Here is a 24,449-nt window from a genome sequence, read left to right on the forward strand (position 1 = left end):
AGAAGGAATGCTCTTAAAATAATGAAGTCATATTGATGATATCATAATGGATTTATATAACCTGGAAAAATACATTTTCAGATATTGTTGTTTTGTTCCATCCTAGAAGAAAGGTAACTTTTTTGGATTTGATGTGCTCAGAGAATACCTTTTAAAATATTTGAAATGTTATAAATGTTTTTGAAAATATAGAAATTGCTTTTTAATGGGAGACCCTAGTTCCCAATAAATCATTTGCCCAAATAATAAATAATAGCAGTATCTTAGATTCATTTGTCATTTTTATCACAAGCTGTTAATGCCTTGCACACACAATTTGAACTATAGTCACAGTCACATAGTCGTTCTTTACATTTAATGTGACTTGTAAATTGATGTCCAAATCCTGAGAATACTTGTAGAATTTTTTTTTCTTTTAAATCCCAGCCACTTAAAGGAGTTCTTATCTTTGTTTTGTGAAGTGAAAAGTTAATTTAGAGGCAGCCTGGCTCCAGCCCACTGAGAAGGCAGCCAGAAGGGATCTCTACACTTCCCACAGTGACTCAGAGCTGGTCCCTGGTGCTTCTATGCCTTTTGCCAAGCATGAACACTTAGAGGTAGGCTTTATGGACCAGAGCCTTGTAACTGGCTTGGTAAAACTCCAGGAAATGTGCAGAAGTTTTGCCAGAACAATGAAATTGGCATGAGCACCAATATTTGCAAATGACACTGGGATCTGTAGCTGAGAGGCAGGAAATGCATTCAGTCAGGAGCTAGATGGGAGCTTGGAGTGGGGGTCAAATGCAAACCAAAATATTTGTGGTCACAGTCTGGCAGAGGCTTTGACTGAGCATAGCTCATAGCATAGCATAGCTGCCTTTAGAAGTTATAATTGCCAATTCCACTTCTACCTTCTGCTAATGTTAATGTCCACTTCTACCTTCTGCTAACTAAACCCATGGAATAAAATGCCATGGGCACATTTCCTGGAGTTCATATCGTTAGCACCCAATATTGCTGTACCTGGTATTAGCATTTACTGCAGCATGGGAAATAGTGCTATAAAAGGTTTAATATCCTCACAGCTGAAAGGCCTGAGCCATCTCTGTCATTGCCAGGTGCTGCTGGGCACTTGCCAGGGTTCCCTTTGGGGGACTCACCGAGGGGGGCAGTGGGTGCAGAGCCAGGCCAGCAGCAGGAGCCCCAGGTAGCCCAGCAGCCCGAGGAGCAGCAAGCTGCCCAGGGTGATGATGAACGGCACGTACCACGCCGACCCAGAGTAGAGGTTCTCCTTTTTGGTCACAACAGTGGAGCCAGGCTTTTAAAACAAGACAGGAAATGTTCCTCAAAGCTGCATACTGACACCAACATCACCTTTCATCTGGCTGAACTGTTGCACTGAGGCACCCAGTCTGAACTTGCCCCAGGGCTCTGCAGATGATGGGCACAGAGAGGTGGAGGGAGGCAGTGATTCATCCCATGTGCCTGCCAAGGCAGCTCAGATGGCTGGGATGGACCACTGAGCTCCTGGACCAACCAAAGGCAGGTGAAATGGAGTCCACCCACAGGGAAAAGTGGAAGTTCCAGACCATATTTCAGTATCTTATCTTAAAACAAGCAGGTCATCGTGGAGTTTAAAAGCCTCAGGTTGCCCGAGAGGCTGTAAGCACACAGTTGGAGGGTGGCAAGTTTGGGAATACTGCCTTTACTGAGATAATGTTTTCTTGTTACCTAAGGCAAAACTGGAAGTAGGTCATCTTCACTGCAGTGATCATTCAGCCTGCTTTGTAAGAGGAGTTGAACCCTAAGGAACTGGGTAATTGTATAAAAAGAAATGGAACTCCTTCTTTTTTACCAGTGACTTGTTCCAGAAGGAAAAACACACTTCCTGAGCAGTTGTAATCTCCCACATCTTCCTGAGTGTCAGGAGATACATTTCTGAGCTGGCACATCACTTGGTGCTAGCAGCTCATTCGTTAAGGTCCCACCATGAAACTATCCTCACACATTTCAGAAATTACTCATTTACTCTACCTAGTTCATTACCTAGTGTGTACTATTAGTTTTGATCATCTACTGTACTGAAGTTTTTATTAATTTTCTGTAAGACATTTGTAATCACATTGAATATGAAATTGAGCAGGGTATCTATTTCTTCCCAGTTTAAAGATAATTTTAAAATAACCTATTTAGTCTTGTCAAAAAAAGATACATCCAATCCTTAGAGAAACACTCAAATAATCTCAATATCAGCACTACCATTTTATCCTCACCTGGACTGAAGTCACAAATGACTTTTTGTAAAGGGGCTTTTTTTCTACACTACCTGCTTTCCAGTGACTCATGGAGTTGCTGCACTGAGCACATGTACAGAGTAGTGATGGGAGAACTGGCTGTAATGGAAGTGTTCGTCTGGAAAATAGCCTGAAAGTGGAAGGCTGATATCCCTGGGGAGACAGACTTAATGCTGTGGTATGTGGTTGGGACTGTTTGTATTTGTGGTAAAGCATGGGAAGGAAATACAGAGTAAGTTTATTCAGCTTAACTTTTCATTTCCACATCAAATCGGGGGAGTAGAAGGCAGTGAAAAAATAATTTATTCCTTCCCAAAAGAGCATTAGATAAGAATAGAGTTATTAATCAGTCTGAAAATTTGGATCTAAGCATTTTCATAACAAAGCAACCAGACTTGTATATGCTGTTTGCAGGATCCTTTGGTTCTGGCTCAGTTACCAGAAGCCTCTGGAAGATCTAGACCATTTTACAGCAAAAGCTTCTTTTACCACTTCACTTGGATACTCATTTTTCATTCCTGCATGCAAGAAAGAAAAGGGTAATGCTATCTGCAGGCAGGCAAGGGAATGGATGGACTGTGTGTGATGGAGGATGGTGCAGCAAGACATCAAGGGATGACTGGCACAAGCATAAGACAGAGTGGTCCCTACCCACAGGCTGTGTCATATCTACAAGCAAGACAAAAGCAAGCTCTCTGTACATCCTGCAGCAGCCTGATGGAAATCAGATTGACAACTAAACTGGTAAGACTGAACTCAACTGGGGTGGCTGTGCAGAGGGGTGAGCAGTATTGCTGGGACACAGGCCCACTTCTCCACAGGCTGTGCAAGGTTAGATCCCACCTGGGCTGCCAAGAGCTGTGCAGGCTTCCTCAGCTCAGATATGGACCATCACATGGGCATGGAGCTCAGGAAATACCCATCCCACCCCTCTGGATTTGCTGCCTGAAACCTGCTGAAACACTGAGGCTGTGCTGAACTGCTGCAGTTCCTGACATGCTGCTCCAAATTTTACAGGACAGTGACCTCAGATCTGAAAGAGAAGCCCTTTTAAGTGATGAGGATTTCTTGTTGTTGTTGTTGTTGTTGTCTGTTTCAACTTTGATAGCCACAGATTAACGTGCTCCAATGATAAAGAAGCACACAAAACTGCAAGGCAACTGGGGGAGTGAATAGTTATGAATAAAAAAAGAGGCAGTGCAAAATGCATGAGGTAATTTTAAGGTTCCAGGCAAAGGTTAATCCCTGCTCTTTCCTTATTAATAAAGCTGCCAAAATCTTTAACTTTCCAGTTGCATGGTAATGGCAGCATGCCCAGTCCTTTGGCTTCCTGCCCTTTTTGTTTTAGAAACTGGAATACAAAACATGTGTTATGACTCTGTACCTGGGACTAATCCTTCATGACACTAAGCATATCAACCACCTCTGGCTTCATCATAAGAGCACAGGGCTCAGAACCTCCCAGGACTAGATGCACTCAAGGTTTTTGCATACATCTATCCTCTTTCCTTTACTCCTGTGGAGATTAGTCCCTGAAAGAAATGCAGAACTGGACATGAGTTTTAGTGAACTTACCGTAGTGGTTGTGGCAGTAGTTGGGTTTGGGATAACCCTGATGGTTAAAGTCACTGTTCCAGTTTTAATTAGGTGCGTGGTTCTGTCCCTGGCAGATAATAAATTGTCGTCTGTTACGTGGACGCGCAGACTGTAAATCCAGTTTGTGTCAAGTCCACTCTCATAGTCAAACCCTGATGCAAGAATCAGACGAGATGTGTTGGAGCCAGCCCTTGGTGAAAAGACAAAATGATTGTTCTCATTGCCTGCAAAAAGGGAACACCAAAATGAAAAAACAAAATTACTTTAATCCCACATTAAAGTAAATGTGTGTAACAAGTGGTGAGGTGTGGTGAAATGTCAATGACAAGAAGGGCTCCTTGATTTTCCTTGTACCAAATAAAATAATTTAAAACAACACAGTCATAAAAGCATTGCAATCTAGAATAAGACCCTCTATGGTGACACAGCAGAGAGGAGGCTGTGGAAACACTTCAGAGCCATAGGGCACACAAGAGGTCACCTGAATGACCTGAATTTACAGCCTGGGGAGCACCCAACAGCACCCAGCTGGGGTGAGGACCCTGCACTGTGGCAGGGCTCATTCTGCTTCTGGGGTGTCCCTGGAGTGTTGCTCCAGCCCCTCTCTGTGCCTTCTCCATCTGCTCAGAGGCAGTGGCCTTTGAAGAGAGTTAATGACCCAGTGACACTCATTTCCTCCACTGCTTTGTCAGCACCTTGGGGCAGAGAGGAGAGTTCAGAAATGCTGGCTCCCCACCTCTTGATTTCTGTCCATTGTAGATGGAGAGCTGCTCATGGCCTGGGCTGCAGGCACACCAGCCCCAGCTGTTAGACCACATATACAGGAAATCAGAGCCTTGAAGAGGCAGCAAACATACTTTGGTTTTGCTCTTGTGCTCCCACAGAGATCAAGAGTTGATATGTCCTTGAAAGCCATGCCTGTTCTAGAGCACAAAAAGGGCCATGAGCTGCTTTATGGCTCAGAGGCCAATGCACAACACAGCCCAGGTCTGTATCACCAGACTGGGCCTGTAGTCAGACAGTGATTTATTAACACAGCCTAACAGTACTAACACAGCCACTGTATGGATTCATGTGTCAATACCATATCTACAGAGCTTCCTCTGTGGCATCAAGGGGCTGCAGTAGGACAGAGATTCTCTGTTTTGACACCCACAGCTTTTTACTGGCAGCTGGACAATCTGTTCCCTCTTTCACAGCAGTCACCTCAGCAACAAAAGAAGGAATTGCCATTTCCATTTTTGTGAAGCTGAGTGTCACCTCATACCACTGCAGTTCTCCAAGTGGATGTAGCTGATCACAGATTTTAGGGTTTATTGCAAACAGCTTGGACCTACAACATGCAGGTTTGAGCAGTTGTTTTGAACAGTGCACCAGCATCCATGTGATTATGAGATACACAGAGATCCAGAACTTTACATTGTTTCTCAAGATTTACTCAGCTGTAATTGGAAGGGAAATTTGACACTGCACAAAATTCCAGCTCATTTTTCTTGTCTACTGTATAATTAATAGCCTATTAATTAATATGACAGGCAATCCAGCCTTGCAAGGGAGTGGCTCTAGCTGCTACCACCAGTAGCTTGTGAAGAGATAATCAACATAATGATGTGCAGAACTAGTGGATCACCATGGCTAGCTCACCATGAAAACTCATACACAAACTATGTTAGATTTTTGTTTATAAATATAAGAGAACTATCAGCATTCACTATTTTTTTCACTGTTCCTAGCTTGCCCACTGTGACAGCACCTTCGTTAATGAAGTAACGGAATGACCTGGGATCAGAATCACGATCTTGACATTCAATCCTGAAGCCATTAATATTGGTCCCAACAGCTAAATTGACTGGGATTTGAAGAGAGAAGAAATTGGGTGAACAAACTGGTTCTTCATCATTTACTTCCAAAACATTCACAGTTACCTGGAAGAAAAGAGCAATAGCAAGCTGAAGCTGTTTCAATGTGCTGAGAAAGAATTTTGTTAATTTCAGAAACTGTTGGTTTTGCCCATTTTGTTCTTTTGATCAACAACTGTTGAAGAGCACTGAAGTCCCCTTCCAACCCAGCTCCTGCCAGAAAATATCTGTGATCATTTGTCCTATAATTCTTCTTATGATCAGCATTCTTCTGGGAACAAGTTTTGTAACCTGAGCCATCTTCCAAAAATGAAGGGTTTTCAAGCTGATATGTCTGTCTGAACAACCTGAATTGTGTTATAGTTAAAATGAGAAATAATAATAATAGTACCACATAATCATTAAACTCCCTTCCAAAGCTCTCAATTTGCTTCACAATCTTTAGTTAGGCTTCTTAGTGTATTTAATAACTATTTGGAGTATGATCCATGGAAGGGAGAGTGTTTATAGAATGCTCCCAGTGAGAGAGAACGGCTGGCAATGGCCTCCTGCATGGTAGGAGCACCCTGAGTAACACCAGATGTGTTTGATGTCATCTGGGATTAACTAGCTAAAAGAAAAATGTTACCCTTCCCAAAGTTCTTTCTTCTAATGTCTGTTAGTCAGGCAACAGATAAGCTTGACATTGTTAAAAGCTTCTGAAGCTAAATTGTCATTAATTGTCACCTTGAAATATTATAGATGATAAAGAGATTAAATTCCTCCTAGATAGCAACTCTATGGGTGGTGCTTGACTGGAATGAAAAGCAAGCCTGTACCTGTGTCACCCCCAAGACAGGTGTAAAAAAACATGTAAAGCAGTCATGAGGGAGAAAAGTGTGAAAAGAAGTCAAAAGGAGGCTGTCCGTGGAGGACACTGGGATTCTTTGAAAGAAAGTTCTTTGAGCTTTCAACTTCTTTGAAAGAAATTACAATAAAATAGCTCTGTGGATATAGCATCTGTACATTTTCTTCTGAATAAAATTGGTCTGAGCAGAAAGCCTAAGCCCAGCCCTGCTGTTAAAGGTTATCTTGGTACCTGGCATGGTCTTGGCTCCTGCCAAGTAGCACCATCAGGGAAAAAGGTAGGTCATGGTCAAGGCAAGACACAACTCCAGCAGAGCAAGTGGGCACAGCTACTGGACTGGCCCTCTGACACACACACAGGAGCCCACCCAAGCCCTCCTCCCATCCACATCCTCTCTGTACCATCCCATGAAAACATAACTCTTATATGCTGCAACACAATTCTGACATTAATTTGGACACTCGGCAGGGAAAAAAGTGACAAACAAAATCAAAAGTATGTTTGAGGGCCAAGGGACACTACACAGATGCCAAAAAGAATTTGCCACCAAGCATGGCTACAATTAGATTGTGCTACCTGGCCTCAAGACCCTGTCATTTTTCTATTTTCTAGTACCTCTGTAGCCATAAAGAATAACTTAAACTGTCTAGGGCACAGAAAACAATTTCACTGTCTGGGTAAAATAAGAAAAAAAAAATCTGAGAAGCAAACACCATAGTGAAAAATATTAAAGTATTATTTTATCATTTTTGTGAGAAAATTAAACAACACTGAGTGAACAACACCTCTTTCATCTGAGTAATATGTGACTGAGCAGGTTTTCACTTGCCTTTTACAGACCAAAGTGCTTTGCCCAATGTCTCACTGTTCTTGCTAGGAAGAAGAGAGAAAAATGTAGGTAAAGGTGAAGAAGTAGAGTGGGTTTACTCACCGATGCTGTTGTAGACTTCTCTTGGTCTGAGGCCTGTACTGTGAAAATATGTTTCTGAGTTGTTTCATAGTCTAATCTAGCTAAAATCCTCACATCTCCTCTAGTTGGGCTGATCCAGAAGATATTTGTGTAATCCCTGGTGCCAGCTCCAGCTACAACGGAGTAAGTGATGGCAGTGGGTGGCCAATCCTTGTCTGTGGCATGCACTCTTCCAATGATAGATCCAACTGAGAGACAGAAAATCCATATTTCATTAACATTTAAAGCAACAGAAGGTGCAGATGAAACTGAACTAAAGATTTGTTTTGGAGTTTTTCACACAAGACAATTAAAGCAAGGGTGTAAATAAGCACTATTTCCCCAGGGTGTGCTATGGCTCCCCTGTGCATGGGCTGCTAGCAGTAAACACCAAAACATTAGTGTGTAGAGAACCTCAGCAGAAATGCTCTGTGTCTGGGCCAAGGGAGTCCTCACTTGTCTGTGTCAGCCTGTAAAGGTTTCTGTGCACCACCACAGTCCCTCTAGAGGGCTAATTTAGCAAGAGCATAAAGACAGTCTAAAACAAGACATCTGAGTTCAGTTCCTGGCACTGCCACAGATTTCTTGTGCAATTGCTGAATTTGTCTGTGTCTCAACTCCCATCTGTACAATTGGAGTTTTTGCCAGTTTAGTCTATTTAAGGGTGGTAGGTGGTTGTATGGTGAGACCCTAGCTGAACTGGAATTTTGAGCCATTTGCCTCATCTACATATATGAAAATTCATTTGGAGCAAAAAGGCACTTTATGACAACATTATTTCTATCATTTAGGTGCTACTTACTGTACCTTTAGTAATTTCTGAAACATTAAATACATAAGATAAATTATGGAAGACTGGGAAAAATTCATTCACTGGCTTTATCCTGATATAAATGTGGATGATATCTGGAAATATAACAGAAGATTAAACCATAGTTAAGTATGGCTGTGAAATTTTCTCATGCATATATTCAAAATACATATGGTATTCCTCTCTCCATGTTGTTACAGCACAGAAAACTATCAAAAGAAATGTAAAAGGGATACTTGCTTGAGTAGTTAGGATGGGCAATATCTTGCACCCTGACAGTCAAAATATAAACTTCAACTCCTGGATTAGCTGGGTTTTCTAAATCAATAGTTCCAGTCATCTAAATAGAAAGGAACACAATCACATTTATACACAGTATACATGGAGACAACTACTCTTTTCAGCATTCTGTGTGATTTGTCCCTTGGGTATATAGAACAGTTTTATAGGAATAACACAGGGTAATAGTCAATTCCAGGATTGAATTCCAGGCTTTTTCTATGTGCTCCCACTTCTGCCAACAAAATTTCTTCCCCTTAAGAGCAGACAGTTTAATAATTTGGATGATAAGGCCTTGACCTTTAACCCAGTCAGTTCAGAACTTGTGTAATCTGTGATTACTGCCAGTGATAGCTTGAGTTATTTCTTGAGCTCATGCCTGCAGACATTAAAAAAGGGTATCAGGTCCAGGCAGTGTTTGTCCAGGAACCAAGTTGTTACTAAATAGTGACTTGCACAGATTTAAATCCTAATCTTCTGAGCTCCCTATCTTGCTGTGGAAGCCTCATAAACTTTGGGGCAGCAGGGCTAATGCAGGCATCCACTGCTGGTTGTCTCTTCAGGGAGATTCCTGGAGGAACATGTTACTTGGTATAGTGTGTTATATACACAGGGATCAAAGGCTTGACAACAATCATATCCTGTGCAGCAAGGAAAATGATTTTTGTGTTGGCAGCTGAAGCAGCTAAGGGCAGTTCTCATTGACAAGGAAACCTCAGTTCCAAAATTAAAGTAAACCATAAAAAATCATTTTACTGCTCCTGTAGCACTCTTGTCTTTTAGACAGAATGCCTATTTTTTGTTGTTTCACTTTTTCTGTAGCTGCCCACAGTTCTTTTTAAAGCAAAAAACAACTACCATTGCACATGTCCAGGAACTGGTGGGGTTCTGGCCAATGTATGTTTGCCAGCAGCTATCAGCATAAAGAATTCATATTTTGACATGCAAAATCACAGAAGTGCAAATCCCACCACACTTTTGTGAAAATTTGCCACTCAAAGTGGTTTTACGATTCTGACCAGTTACTGAGTTACTGAGTGTGAGATTTCTCAAGTACTTAAATTCTTCATGCTGAATAGCATGGATCTTCCACAGTCTGTCATGAGTAAATGGGTATGAAATGGCATCAAATTTCTCTGTTTATCCATATCAAAGTTGGTGCTTCACACTCCCTAAAAAAAGAATATTTTTTCAATCATATCTAGCACATTTATTTAAAACTGAAGAAAACAGTCTCTCTTCACTAAATTCTGTAGAATCCTTAGAAAGCATCCTATCTAGGGGTATATAGTTCACAACCAGTCAAAACAGTAATTCTCCACATCATACCTACTGTAAAATGGATTACAGCAATTTTTTTTACTTCCCTAATGGGGTAGTCTAACATAAAGCCACAAATTACTGACCACAAGTCTTCCAGACACAGATGACTCCAGAGCAAAGTTATTGCTTCCAAAACCAGATAATCCAGTGAAACTAAATTGATTGTTTGATGGATCAACATCAATATCTTTACAGTAATTTCTAAGATCAACAAGAAATGTCCCACGAGTCATATTTTCATTTTCTTCTTTCCTGTTTAAAACAAACACATTTCCTGTCAAAGCAACTCTTCTGAACTCTTCATATATCACAGGCCAAAACATTGATTTATTTTTTAAGTGAAATCCTAGATCTAAATATGCAACAATGGAGGAAGCAACACAGAATCTGACCCATGTGTGAGATGTTACATAGTGATCTGTGTAGTTATGAAAATACACAATGAAATCAATAATATCAACAAGAATATTGAATGTAAAGCATGGACAAAGTAAAGCATGGACATGAGACACAATAATATTTAATGATTTCATTATATTTCTTTAAATCACTTTGTTGTAAATTGTTAATTTTTTGTTTTTATTATTTTTCACTATAATCATGAATTGTATCCACTTTTATGTATAAGGAAAATGTTTGGACATGAGCAGGCTTGTCCTTGCTGTTACCTGCTCTCTAGGAGTGTAACCTGAGAACGTGTTCAAGCCTTGTCCAGGCCTGGTGGGAGCTTGTAGCCATTGCTGCTTGGGCCCTAGCCAACATGTTCAGGCTTGCTCAGACTCATACCCCAGCACAGGGCATGTCACAGCCCACCAAGACACTGCCTGTAAAGGGGCAGTGACCCAGGGTAAGGCAGAGGTGTTGGCAGAGCACAGACTCCCCACATCCCCAGTGCTGCTTTGTCTATTCCTTATCAGCAAACTAATAAATTGCCTTATGGATTGACCTATCTGATTTTAGTGAGTAATTTATAACACGTGTGTCGTGATGGACACCAGCCCTGTACAATGGGTAGGCTGGTGATCAACGTCCACTTGAGCCTCCAGCTGTAGGTCTGGGGATGTGCCCTGGTGTACAAGGAAGAGATTCCACACCTGAAGGCAGAAGGGCTGCATTCTGGTGGGTTGTCATTGACATCATCAATGATGACTGTGATCTCCATCTCACTGCCATGGCTGCTGCTGGGGCCGTCCTCCACCCGGACTGTCAGCGAGATGTTGGGATGGAGCCGCAGCAGAAGCGCGTCCCGGTCGATCCTCCTGGTCACCTGCAACACTCCAGTTCCTGCCAGGGAGGACACAAGTCAGACATCCACCGTGGGGGGAAGCAGCAAACCTCATGGTGTATGTGCAAGAGGGCAGGGCAGCTCAACAGACAGACAGCAGAATAAAAAGTCTTCTGCTCTGTGCAAATCATGGCTGGTTTAGGGTTTTTTTTAAGTGATACAAAATGGCTCTGAACATTCTGGGTAAGGTTAATGGCTAGATACGGTGAAAAATACATCTTAGAGGGCCTCAGCAGAGGACTTGTAAAGCATTTAGGTTTCCCTTACTCTCAAGCTTCTAGTGCAAGCCAGATCTGAGTGCATTCACAGAGCAACAAGGACAACGAGCTGCTAATGCCTGTGCTGTCCTTGCTCCCTAGCTAGTAAGACAGCTTCCCTTTCCACTGTTATGGTTCAAGCATTTTTCAGCACCTCCAAATCTACTCACACATCAACAGAGCTGTGACAGACTGTGCCAAGTGCTCTGGTCAGCCATTCACTCAATACTTTTTTTCACTTCTGTTAGCCTCTGTCAAAAATAGAAGATTTTTATGGCACAGTACAAGTATTATTCCCAGAGCACAAAGGAGTTAAAAGAACAGTGCATACATCCTCTGCATTTTGGAGTGTAATTGAGGAGGAAGATGGCAATACAAGGCCAAAGGGCATAGGGAATCCAAAGCATTTAAAGATCATCCTGATCCTCCAAAGCACTGTGTTGTGTGGCACTTCTTACAACTGTGATAAACAGTTCAAAGCACTAGCAGACAAGAAGCAAAGCTGTCACTGAATGTCAGCCCTGGAGGAAAATCCCCTGGGGAACAGATGTACAGACCCCAGAGAGCATGAAAAAGACAGCATCACCATGAGCAAGGGGACTCTTCTGGATGGTCTTGCCTGAGGAAGGTAGTGAATGGAACAATGAACTTGAGGTGTAGATTTGCTGTGCACTCAGTGCTAGAGAGGACTTTAGACAGGAGGGAGAACATCAGTCTAACTGCAGCTGTTTCAAGAGCCCCAGCAGGGTCACTGTAGTCCTCAAAGATTAAAAATAAGTCAGCAATCTTACTTCCACCCAAGGAACCATCACCCTCCAGCCACAAGTCAATATTTGTTGAGAAGTACCTTTGGTCTACTTTCTTCAATATATCTTACCAAGTCTTGGTACGACCAAAGAATTTGACCCTAATAAGGGACTGAGCATTCCTTATTGTCACAGAGAGTCACTAAATAAAGTAAACCTATTTAAAACTAAGGCAAAAATAATTTTTCCAAAGCAGAAATTCACAGAAGTCCCATTTTTGTTTGTCTGACCTGGATTTATGGAAAAATATCTGTCAGGTGACTGGATGCTGTAGAAAAGTCTGCTGGGAGAATCTTCATCATCAGGATCTTTTGCTGTTATATTGGCAACAATGGTGCCTGGGCTTTGCTCCTCTGGAATCCTGTAGATTTGTTGTTTTCTATAAAATAAAATTCAGCAAAGCATGCAACTTGTTTATAAGGGCAGCTGATTACAGACTTAGCTGAGAAGCCAACAGCAGCAGCAGGGTCATGGCCATGCTGGGCTATTTGTATGCCTGGATAAGTGTCCCAGCCATTGTTTCTGCCTGCTGGACATGCAGCAGAATCTGAACAGGCATGTTTCCATAAAGCATGACACAGCCATACAAGAAAGTGTTCTTCCTCTGCAACTTTTCCACAGTAAAAGCAATTTGACTTTCATAGAACCATGGAAGTTGAAGAAGTAGGGGGTGGTTAAGTCTTGCCATCCATCTCCCTACAGAGCCACCAGCTCATAAAGCCATTTGCTTTAATTCCTTCATTTTGCAAGAGAAAAGCAAAAATTGCATAAGTAATGTAGTTAATCATCTTCTGGAATCAATGCTGGAGCCTTCTGGGGAGCCACAGTATTACAGAAAAACTGAGTTGTGGCTGCAGTAGGCGAAGGCAGGAAGGAGAATTCTTCTGGGTGCCTAACAGATGAACATGCCTCAAACTCCCAGCAGCATCTGTCATCTGATGCATTTTACATTGGGAAAATGGTTCTCTACTGCTGCTGTTTGGTATGCCAGTGCTCCCAAATTTCCCATGAATTGAGTTTTATAGGTCAGATACGGCCTGACAGACAATTGTGCAGGATTGCTTACAGTGGTTGCAGTTTGATGTTCACATGGGTACTCAGGTGGACAATTTTAGTATTTGAACCACATGCAAAAATAGGCATGGGCCAGGACACAAAAATGGTGCAAGAAATTTCAGAAGACTGATTTACATTACCCAAACACACATGAATACACACATGTCTCCTGATTCTAGAGCACAAAGGGAGTTGAAGATCCTCAAGAGTCAAAAAAGGATTAGAAGTACTTTTAAAACACCCTATGCTGCCACTTAGGTAATTGACTGGTCTGTAATTCCCAGTACAGGAAAACATGAGTTCTTTGTTGTTCTCTGAAGACAGACATCATGGGGCACTTAGCAATTGGAGCACAGAATTGCAGAGACAGAACACAAGATCCCACATCTCAAGATCTCCACTTACAATTTTAGAAATGCTTACGAAGACACACTATCTTCAACAGTTCTGTCAGTTCATATGAAAAGAAGCAAGCATACAGGAGAGAAATTACATGGGATTTTCCCAGTATAAATATCTAACTTACAGCCAGAAGAAAACAAGGAGTTTATGAAGCTTGTTGTGTCAGTTATTTATGATGTCTCTACCTCAGTCTTGGCATTGAATCCCATCCTTCCTTGTTCTTCTGTTACTTCCAGAGTCATGCAGAGAGAAACAGATCCCACTCACTCTCACAGCTCTAACTAGTTTTGGCCCAAGGTAGGAAATTCCCTAGGCCCACTGGAACCCCAACTCCAACCTTTCTGTGAGCAGCAAACTCACCAGAGCTCCACCCTCTCAGCCCTGCCAACCCTTCTGCAACCTGGTCCTTATCCCATCCCCACTAGATATTTTGGGAAGAACTGGGACATTGCTGAGCACATCCCCATAGCACAAAGCACCAGTACAGCTGGGGAGGAGTTGGGGCCACTTCTTACACAGCTGTGTCTGGGATGTGTCCTGCTGTCCATCTGTCTGCCACCTGCCAGTGGCTTTTTACAGGATGGTTCAAGCAGACCTTTTAGTCACTGCAATGTAATTTCAAAGGAAGCATATGTTTGTTTTCTTGTCTTCGCCTTTGTTTTCCTGACTCCACAAGTTTTCCATTGATTTTAACAGCAACAATTTCAAAAGGCTGAATGCCAAAGCAGTGTTGTGAACACCAAAACCAGATGTGCTTGCACATACTATGGGAAGAATTAAAAAGACCCTTTGAAACTCTGTTCTTGACAGATATGATTGGGGTAAAATAAAGGAGGTTTGCTAACTCCTCAAGTTTCCCCAGCTCTTACCCCAGCACTAATTATTACAGTGTCAGGAAGTACTTAGCCCCAGCATGCAGCTCACAGTGTAGCAGGGCACAGGCCATACATGTGCATATTAAGGATAGATCATGAAGTGCAATTTAATCTAAAATTCTTTACAAACTGAGCTGCCTTTTTTGATCTGTAGTATCAATCTAAAAGGGAGAAGATTCAAACAAAGACCAGACTAAATTTGTGCCATACGAGTCTTAGGTGTTACAGATTCTCAAGTCACTGCAGCTTTCACTAATTCAAACAAGTAGATAAATATTTAAAAGCTCTTTTAGCATTCCAGACACAAGGATAAATACACAGAAATGGCAACATTAAGCGGGAATAATCAGTCTAGGACACAATGTGCAGACATTGGCACTGGGAAGAGGATTTGTCCTCCTTGCAGAAGTACAGTAACATGGAGTGAGCTATTAATGTTCTTGTTTATTGCAGACGTGAGGTTCAAGTATTAAGCAGGTAGTAAAAACGTCATCAACAACAGCACAATTCATGCCTATTTCCAACATTTAATTCTTTTGTTTCTTCAGATTCTTCACCCCTTTATCCATCAAGGTCCAGATCACTGGCCTCAGCCCAGGAGCCATGCATTGCTCTGGGTTGAGACAATACCCAGAAGATTGTTCTGAACAAGTGCTGGAATCTCCTGGCATGGCCCCAGGTGCTATTCTGTCTTCACTTTTGCAGAGATGCACAAATACTCTCAGCAGGGACCTTGTAGAGTCTCACAATCAGGAGACACAATGACAGTGCCTTGAATCCCATCAGTGTCTCATGCAAGTGACAAAGATAAATCTACAACAGAGTCAGATCAACTGTAATAATTGCCAAGCTCCTGCTTCAGAAACAACCATCCATTGTGCTTTCCACAGCAAAACAGCCTGCTTGTAGCACATGCATATTCATTCCCATTTTTCCAAATTCTCAACATATCCTGACTCCATTAGTCTTCAAAAGCTATTTCTGTGTGTTATGACACAATTTCCTGCTTATGACACAGTAAGAGACAACACTGTTTCAAAGATCACCGGGATTGTTTACAAGTGTGTCTGGGAAGAGGAAGACTGATTAAAAAGGAGATCTTTTTATGTCTAGACATTTTTGTTATTTCAATTTCTGCATGAGCAAACACATTAATGGTGAAATGCACACCTGCATAAGGAGCACACTCTATACGATTGTATTCACACTGGGTGAAATTAATCTCCTTGTCTGAACTTGTCCACAGGTCTTTGCATAACTTTAACCTCTGTAAATGCTAACACGTAAAACAAGTTTGTTTGGCTGTTCTTAGTGTGAAGGCACAGCCTGGAAAACTTTAAACTACTGAGAATATAAATTAAGAAGACAATTAAGAATACAATACGAATAAATTAGGGACATTAGGACAAAGCTTTCCAGTATAAGAATAGGAATCATAACAAAATTAAAATAGTTTTTTCCAGAATTATTTTGTTGTCATAGTTATTTGCCCTTATGTTAAACCCTCCCACTGGTGCTAAAGCAGTTAACCTGATAAAAAAAATCTACATTTTGAGTGCAATTGTAAATTTTGACTCACGTGGTAAAGTAAGGACTTTCATCATTGATGTTAATTATGTTTATATTCATTGTTTTAGTTGAGTTGAGTCCATCTGGATCTGTCACTGTTATATTTAAAGAGTACCTGTTAAATAAGAAAAACAGAACAAGAATCATTCTGTGTATGTCAGAAAACATTTCTCTGAATACTATAAGCTAATAGGCCATGGGAATAAAATGCATTCTCACCAATGTGGATCTTTCTCATAATCAAATTTTTTGGTGGAAAAGATGGCTCCACTTTCCTGGATTGAGAATGGCACTGTTGCAGGAAGCAGTGAATACTGCAATGAAGAGAACAAGAAGTTAGTCTTTTTATCTTTAAACATCCTTCTGTTCATTCATTTCTTGCCTTGTAGAGCAGAGCGAGTTACAGAGGGTCATGGACCATGCAAATAACCTGCAACAGCCACTGAGCAGATCTGTCCAAGGATGTAATAGCACTTCTCTATTTGCAGTTTTTTATGCCTCAGATGTGTCAGGGGTTAGGAGGCACATGGGGCTCACTGCCATTGCTTTGGCACACAAAGCAGAGCTGAATCCCCACAGCTCTGCCTCCCTCCTCTCCAGCTCGGTGAGACTGGGCAGACTGAGGACAGACTTCATGATAATTGCTTTCTTGAAAAACACTGAACATCAAAGTAGCATCCTCAGGTTCAGTCCTCGAATGTACTGTACTTTATAAAGCCAAAGTAAATAAAGCAAAAATACAACATAATTCTTAGCTAAGTGCAGTTACTTTCCCCCAGCTGCCAACTTATCATTTTCCAAAACTTTTTCTGAATACCAAGAGTATTTTCATATCAGCCAACACACTTTTTGTAACTGAAGGTCACAGTTTGTCCTGGCATTGTCAAAAACCTGATATTCATTTGCCTTACTGTCTCATTTAAAAGAATGTACATTGTAATACAAAAAGTTACAATTATTCTTTAGTTTTAGTCATTCTCATCTATAAGAAACATTTTGTAAGCCTTTCTTAAATTTTAACTTCACAATTTTGACTGTCTCTCTGATTAACTATACCGAATTCAGCCTTCAATATCTCTTAATTTTGGAAGGCTGAGAACTTAAAATATAGTTTGTGTCTAAACATTAAGGCTGTTTTTTTTTTCTTTAATTTAGTATCAAGAATGCTTCTTTTTTTCAAGATTAAAGCTTTTCCTGTGTTTCTGATAAGGAAGGAAGTTGTTGAAAGATGATGGTAATCCACATTTCAGACAGGGCAGATTACATCTCTGGAGTTTTTTGTTTAATTCAACTTACTTTGAGTTTTGCATTTTCAGGATCAGCTGCATCTACTTGGTAAATGTGTTCTGGAGGTGTCCCTTCCAGCACATAGATGGTCACAGCTGCATGGATATAAGTGTACTCAGTGTTAACTGGGTGAAAGGAAAGGGCACAGCAGCAAAGAGACTGATGCACTGAAGCTGTCAGGATGTAACTACCTGCTGCATCTTCTCACTTCACAAGTGTAAGTCCAAAATCATCACAAAGATCACACATACTCAAAAGATAAGAAGAAACCAATTACATATCTGTAAACAGGCAACCACCACTGCAATATGAATTGTCCCTTCAGGGGAAAGACTGATCTTTCCTTATGGCCTATCTTGAGCTGTTCACAGGTAATGGAGTAAATTATGCATTTGTGCTACATCTGTGGGGTTTTTTACTATGCAGAAGGGAAGAACACAGTCCAGTGCTAGGTCCTCATCACCATCCCCTTCCTGTACACACCCTGTGCCCTGCCAGAAGAGCTCAGAGCCTTTCCTCTTCATTTCTGCTTTTCACTTACACCTGTGGAGCAGATAAGTAGCAAATAGTCTGCACTGAGTTAAATGTTTGCTTTTCTAGGGCTGATAATTCAGTGCAAGGTATGTCTCTCTCCATGCAGGGATTCTCACAGCTGGGCTATCCCATACTACATTGCTGGCAACAGGCTTATCTCTTCTTGGGTGGAGCAATTAAAAGGACAGCAGATCTTTAGATCACATTATTTGCTTTATGCCCTTTTGTGTCTGCTGGATCTGCTCTTTCTGGACTATTAATTTCCACTGTGACCCCTACTGACTGCTGCTCCTCTTCAGAGCAGTGGGAATCCCAGAGCAGCATAATGAGTTGTCCCCAGAGGACAAAAATATGAATACAAAGTTTAATGAGAGGGAGATGCTTTTTCATAAGCAGCAAATGCTCAATTAGTGTCTAATTGTGGCTGGTACTGTTAACTAAAGCCACACAGTTAGACAGATCAGACATCTGTGTTCACCAATTTATGGCAGCTCTAGCTGAGAGTGAAGCTGATGCCTTTATTTGTAACAAGCTCCCACGTAGTGTGCTTCATGCTGTGTCAATCCCTCCAAGTGTCAGATTTAATTATTATTAGATTCCAGTGGCACCCATGATATGTAAGACACCAGCTATACCAAGATGATGACACAGCCTCTTCCCTGGGGGAAGCTAATTTGCTTTACAAACTAAGTATTGTATGGAATCAGGGATGTCAGTGTGCTCAGGAGAAATCAGTGAGGAGGGCTGAATGTGTGCAGGCTGCTCTGAGCCCATCCCTGTGCAGCAGGCAAAAGTCAGGCTGGGCTGGGCTTCACTGTTCCAGTGTGGTCAGTCCAGACCTGGGGGGCTAGCAGCCAGCTCTGAAAACCTGCCACAAAGGGATCACAGTTTAGCATTTTCAGATTTTTCAAAACTGAATATTCCAGCAGTTCCAGAGATGAAGCATACCAACTCTTTGTGTAAAACAAAGCTCTGATAAAAAGAGTGTCCTATTCCTTCCTTGTTTTCTTAAAGGAAAATGCCTAGGATACTTTAGCTACAGGTACGGTATAAGCTCATTTTTTTTCAAACTGATGTCATCTTTCCAAGTATTGTTGTTTTCAAATTCTACCATTCTCTTACTTTGAAATGCCATATTTCCTCGAAACACAGGATGTTCATTTTTATCTGTTACTTGAATAGTCAATATGTTAAGGTCAGTTCTTCCTGTTGTATCTTCAACAAAAATCTGCAAGTCAAAACTCTTTGGCATAGTTTCATAATCTAGGACAGGGTTTCCAGTAGTAATAACCTGAAAATAAAAGATTATTATTAGCACACCATGCAAGAGGTGAAACTCTTAGTCCAAATGAGTGAATATAAATAAAGGGACACTTTCAATCAGTAAAGAGTGAGTGTTTTAGATAATCTTTTATTTGTTGGCACATTTCTCATCAGTGGCAAAAATGTGACAGAAAGAGTGAAGAGACCAAAATGCTGTGTGGCTTCATGGAGTAACTCAAAGATAGCCTGGGTGGAGCTGCCCTGCCCCACAAGCAATGTTTTGTCTTCAAGTTCAGGATTACATCTTGCAGGTGCATGTCTGTGCCAAGTGTTTTCCTTTCCACATCATACTCCAGGAGTGTTCAAGGTGTGATGAGAAGGAGAATTCAGAGAAAGCCTTGCAATACACAAGGGCAGCTTCACTTTTTCTGTGAATTAGGAACATGAGGAGGATCTTTTATTTGAAATAAAGAGTGTGGAGGCAGGAGACCATAAAGTCTAGCAGCTACCAGAACCTTCCTTGTGTAACCTGTATCTGGAAGAAGCCTTGCAGGAAAACCACAGAAAAAGGAAACTTCATGGGTACACACTCTGAGAGAGGCACTAGAATTGTTTGGGGAAAATGCTGAACTAATTGAAAAAATAACCTAGGCCTTGAGTTTTGCAATATTGATCAGGCAAAAATTTGCTTTATTTTGTTTTGGGGATTTCAAAAGCTTCCAGCTCTGCATGTTGCCTCTTAACACAGAATATGTATTAACACAAGACTGACATTCTATGAAAAAAATGTAAAATGCAATCATTCTGGATTTAGGATGAGCCCAGAGCAACAAGAGGATGTTGAAATTTGCATACCTCAATCTTCACTGCTGAAACCAATAATAAAACAAGATATTTCCTTTCTTGGACAAGAAAGGAAAAGGTGACAGTTAAGTTTTTCGTGTGGCTAAAAAACTGAATTTTGAACTCTGTAGCTGAGTGCTGGAGGAGAAGAGCATGCAGAAGGAGAATAATGAAAAAATCCTTGGGTTTAGAAAGGACCCAAACACAAAAGTGATGTCAGCACAGTTAGAAGACAGAAGTCAAAATAGAGACAATTATCAAAGTGTTGGAGGGGAGTGAACAGAAGCATAAATGTTTTGTGCCTTCTGGTGCATAAAATGGCTGCTGTCTGGAACCTCATGGGTCTTTTTTTTACAATACTGAAAGAGAAAATTGTTTCCTGGATGGTCTCCTTTCCTCCTCTACTGTACGGATACGAGTTTACCATAAAAGTGATGTTAACCCAGAAGTAACATTCTAAAAAACTTGGGGAAAAAAAAAAACAGTGGAAAGCTTGATGTTCAAAATGAGTGCTTGATGGAGATCTAAATACTGTGAACACATACAATGAATTCAACATTTTAAACTGTCCAGTTCTAAGCAGAAGTTATGAGTTCTGGAGATTATCCCTCCAGTTCACAGCCAGATATTTTCATTGGTGCTGTTACTTCAGCCAGAATAAATGTGTATAAATACACATCTTCCAACCTCCTTTATAAAGGCCTTGGAAGTGTGGATCTAAATGGTCTCTTTCTAGGTTGCTTTTGAACTTTCTGGGAGCAGCATGCCACTGGAACAGACTGTGAACCACTATTTGCCTTTCCTTCAGGCAGGAGCAACTCTTACTCATAAAAGCAGGACTGCACACACTTGAAGTAGCTGCAGGCTTCATGAAAGGGGATCTAGAGTCATCCCTGAACTGTCTATCACTTGTTCCACATGAGAATTTCACTGCTCTCTGCTCCCCACTCCATCACCAGTATCTTCAGAGAGCACCACTAAGAGCACCCAGGTAGTTTCAGGCAACAGCAGGTTTTCATGCATTCCACACATCTTCTGCTCTTGAGAACTTTCAAACAGAAGTCAGGTGAGGAGGAATGAACAGGACTGAGATCTCAGAAACTGTTACTTTCTCAGAAGTCTCAATATATCAAGAAACATTGATATTGCTTTCTGCTGCTGCAACAGGACTAAATACTGAAGAGCCTGTCCTAGCAGGTACTTAGCTAATCTCATAATTCATTCATGAAGTACTGCCTTTTTCTATATCTTAGATTTAACAGCAATAGATAAGCTGAGGTGTCTGCTTTTGGGTCATATCACTTTTGTGAAATACTGTACAGATATGCTACAACATTGCATAAGTAATTAAAAGTAGCAATCCTCATCAAATAAATTAACTAAGAACACCCATGTATTTATCCTTGCTTTATGAGTTGTAATTAGCACTCATCTGCAAATTGCAGAATTTTTATGTAGCTTTTTTATGATTATTTCATGATTGATATTCACTGGCTCAAACTCTTGGTTCTAGTCCTCCAAGCGACGTAGGAAATGTTGAAAAAAGCAACAGCCCAAGCAAAACATAGAAAAGTTCACAGGCCATTCTGGTGATGTGGCTGTGGTATGAAATGGATACAAACTGGCACTTTGGAAGAAGCAGTCTCCAGTCTCCAGCTTTTTTGGCCATCCATTTTCATCCCTGTGTCACCCTGCACTGTGCTAGAACAAGAATTTCTCCATCATCCTTGCCATGAAAAAAACAAGAAGGACTTTTTGTCTATTATTTTTCTTCCAGATTAACTTCTCAGTCCCACCCAACAAGCAGCAATATAAATTCTTGTGCCTCATAACATAAAGATGACATGGGACAGGAGCCAGCAGGTAGAGAAAAGAACTGCATTTTGTTTTGCAGCAGAAAGGATCACATTAATTCAAAATGCCAAAACAAATATTAGGAATATACATTATAGTTTCTCTGTTAGCAAAGCTGGTTTAATGGGTGTATCCATTTCCTTCTGATTGTTACACAGGAGTGGAGGAAAGAGCATGAAGCAGAGTTCAGGGAGGTTTAGGTTAGATATCAGGCAAGTTTTTTCACCTAGAAAGTGGCTGGACACTGGAACAGGTTCCCCAGAGAAGTGGTCACAGCACCAAGCCTGGCAGAGTTAAAGAAGTGATTGGACAATGTTCTCAGGCACATGGTGTGGTTCTTGGGGTGTCCTATATAGAACCAGGAGCTGGACTAGATAATCCTGAAGGAACCCTTCCAAATCAGCATATTCTACAATTTATAATTCTATAATTCTATGATTCTGTGATTGCTTCAGCTGACTCAGTCCATGTATTTGTACAGTCCCACCCTATGCTTCAGAGGTGAAAAAGGGCTTTTTTGAGGGGTTTTATGGCCATTTCACTGACCTGGCTGAGGAGCATTAGCAGTCAGATCTGGCACAAGTGAGCTTAGTACTCTGCTGGGAGGCTGGAGCATGGGAGCCACAGCAGCTCCCCACAGGCACATCATATCCATGAGCCAATACCACCCAGGGCCACAGCTTTACTTTCACAAATTTTCTCCCAGAAACACCAGCAAAGAGAACAAGGAAAGAGCTGTTGTATTGATTCTGTGAAAACCCAAACTTCCTTGGATAAGAAAAGGATATTCAAATCACCTTTTAAAGACTCTGCACCATTTCTATCTGTATCTATTAAAGCCACTCTTCAGTGTCAGTGTTCAGTCTCAGACACAAGAGCAGGTTGCAATGGGATGACAAGTTACCATGCATCTGAGCACTCACTGCCCATGACAAATGTGAGCTAATACTTGCCAATTTATCCAACAATGAAAATCAGCCTGAAGTAATGGAAATTGCTCTGCATTTGCCATAGGACAAGAGCATGCAATGGATACAGACAGGTCACAGATGTGTGGAAGGGTGATAACTTCTTACCTCAAGATAACTTCTTCATGTGTCACAGCCTTTTTCCAGAATTAAAAATTACTCTGATCTGATTCAAATTCATTTATTTTGGAAGTGAGACAAATTAATTTTAATTCTTGGTGAGAGTGAAAAAAAAGAAGCTGTATGTGGCTTAACTAAGGCACTTTCATTTCACAGTGACTTCATACATATTAAGCTGAAAAACTATGGATAAAATCTCAAAACAGAAGCAGATCCTCCTCTAATTTTCTAAAAAGCACAGGTTTTTTTTCTATCACAGAATCAATGGAATTATTGTGATGACTGATTTTTCCTAGATGCAATTAAAAATCATAATTACTATTGCTATTCATCTGTCATATCTATTACAGCACTTTTGAATACTACCACAGTCTACATTTAAAATTCTTTTCTGATTAAAAGATGAGACACCATGCTCTGTCAGTGCTAAGTAATCCAGGAAACATCAGCCTACAACTGAAAATTATTCAAGTTAAACTTAAAACTCACCCCGAATTCAAGACCTCCTTTTGGTTCAATGTCAAAAGCTTCCGTGAGTGGATTCGAATTGACTATGGTAGGAAGAATTGCAACACTTTCTGAAGCCAATGGAGAAACAGTCACAGTAAAGTTATAGACTGAAACACCAGCTGCTGAGTTTTCTTCAACAGTGCATGTTGCAGGTAAGCCCTTGAGCAGCTGAATTCTTCTTCCTGCAAGATGAAAATGAATGTACAAATACTTCTGGGAATCTTGAGCTAACAAGTGCACAATTTTTGTCAAGAGCTGTCACAAAGGAACACAAAATACCCTGACTCTCTTTTTACCTATGAATGGGGGCATTGTGTGGTAGTAAATCCAGTGTTAATGGCAAAAGAATACATCTCTCCTGTAATTCAGTTCTGTAGTGTTGTCATCTAGAGTGGTAACTGTTAAAGTATTATTTTACAGCATCACTTGCCTTCATATATGTCTTTATACAGAAGCAAAGAAGCCAAAAACATTTCTAGTTTATCATTTTGCCTCCTGTACTAATTAGTGCCTCTGTTCACTGTTACATCAAAAAGCACTTTGAATCACACATACCCAGATACTAGAGAAGCAATGTTTTTTTGTGGACTACACTATCTGCAGCACCTATTTCCTCCATTGTCCTGCTCGAATTCTTTCTACTGCAGCTGTGTGCAAGCCTGGCTCTTGAGTAGTGTGAGTTATTAACAATTTCAGGAGTGGTACTGTCATGTCTCCTGCTTTGAGCAAGGAAGAGCAACCTGGAGTCTTTGGAGAAGATGCAGGCTCACAAAAGCACACTATGGTTCAAAACTGCATGGAAGCTGCTCACATTGCTGAGGCATCCAACAGATTTTTTTTTTTCCTGCAGAGCTGCAAGGTGAAAAGATGCTACAGGAACTAG

At 41.0% G+C, this 24,449-nt stretch overlaps 1 protein-coding gene across 1 annotated transcript in view; it reads right to left on the reverse strand.

The window, feature by feature from the left end:
- CDHR3 (cadherin related family member 3) overlaps positions 1 to 23,878 on the reverse strand; it is a 30,275-nt gene extending 6,397 nt beyond the window's left edge. The window contains 15 exon segments of the mRNA XM_056482062.1: positions 1,116 to 1,297; positions 3,849 to 4,093; positions 5,623 to 5,794; positions 7,507 to 7,733; positions 8,332 to 8,430; positions 8,576 to 8,675; positions 10,021 to 10,189; positions 11,032 to 11,221; positions 12,516 to 12,664; positions 16,198 to 16,302; positions 16,407 to 16,501; positions 17,484 to 17,569; positions 19,131 to 19,299; positions 23,546 to 23,748; positions 23,863 to 23,878. Coding sequence (XP_056338037.1) covers positions 1,116 to 1,297; positions 3,849 to 4,093; positions 5,623 to 5,794; positions 7,507 to 7,733; positions 8,332 to 8,430; positions 8,576 to 8,675; positions 10,021 to 10,189; positions 11,032 to 11,221; positions 12,516 to 12,664; positions 16,198 to 16,302; positions 16,407 to 16,501; positions 17,484 to 17,569; positions 19,131 to 19,299; positions 23,546 to 23,748; positions 23,863 to 23,878 — 2,207 coding nt within the window.
- Positions 23,879 to 24,449: the final 571 nt, after the last annotated feature.

The sequence above is a fragment of the Oenanthe melanoleuca genome, chromosome 1A (assembly GCF_029582105.1).
Source record: "Oenanthe melanoleuca isolate GR-GAL-2019-014 chromosome 1A, OMel1.0, whole genome shotgun sequence".
Taxonomy (NCBI): Eukaryota; Metazoa; Chordata; class Aves; order Passeriformes; family Muscicapidae; genus Oenanthe; species Oenanthe melanoleuca.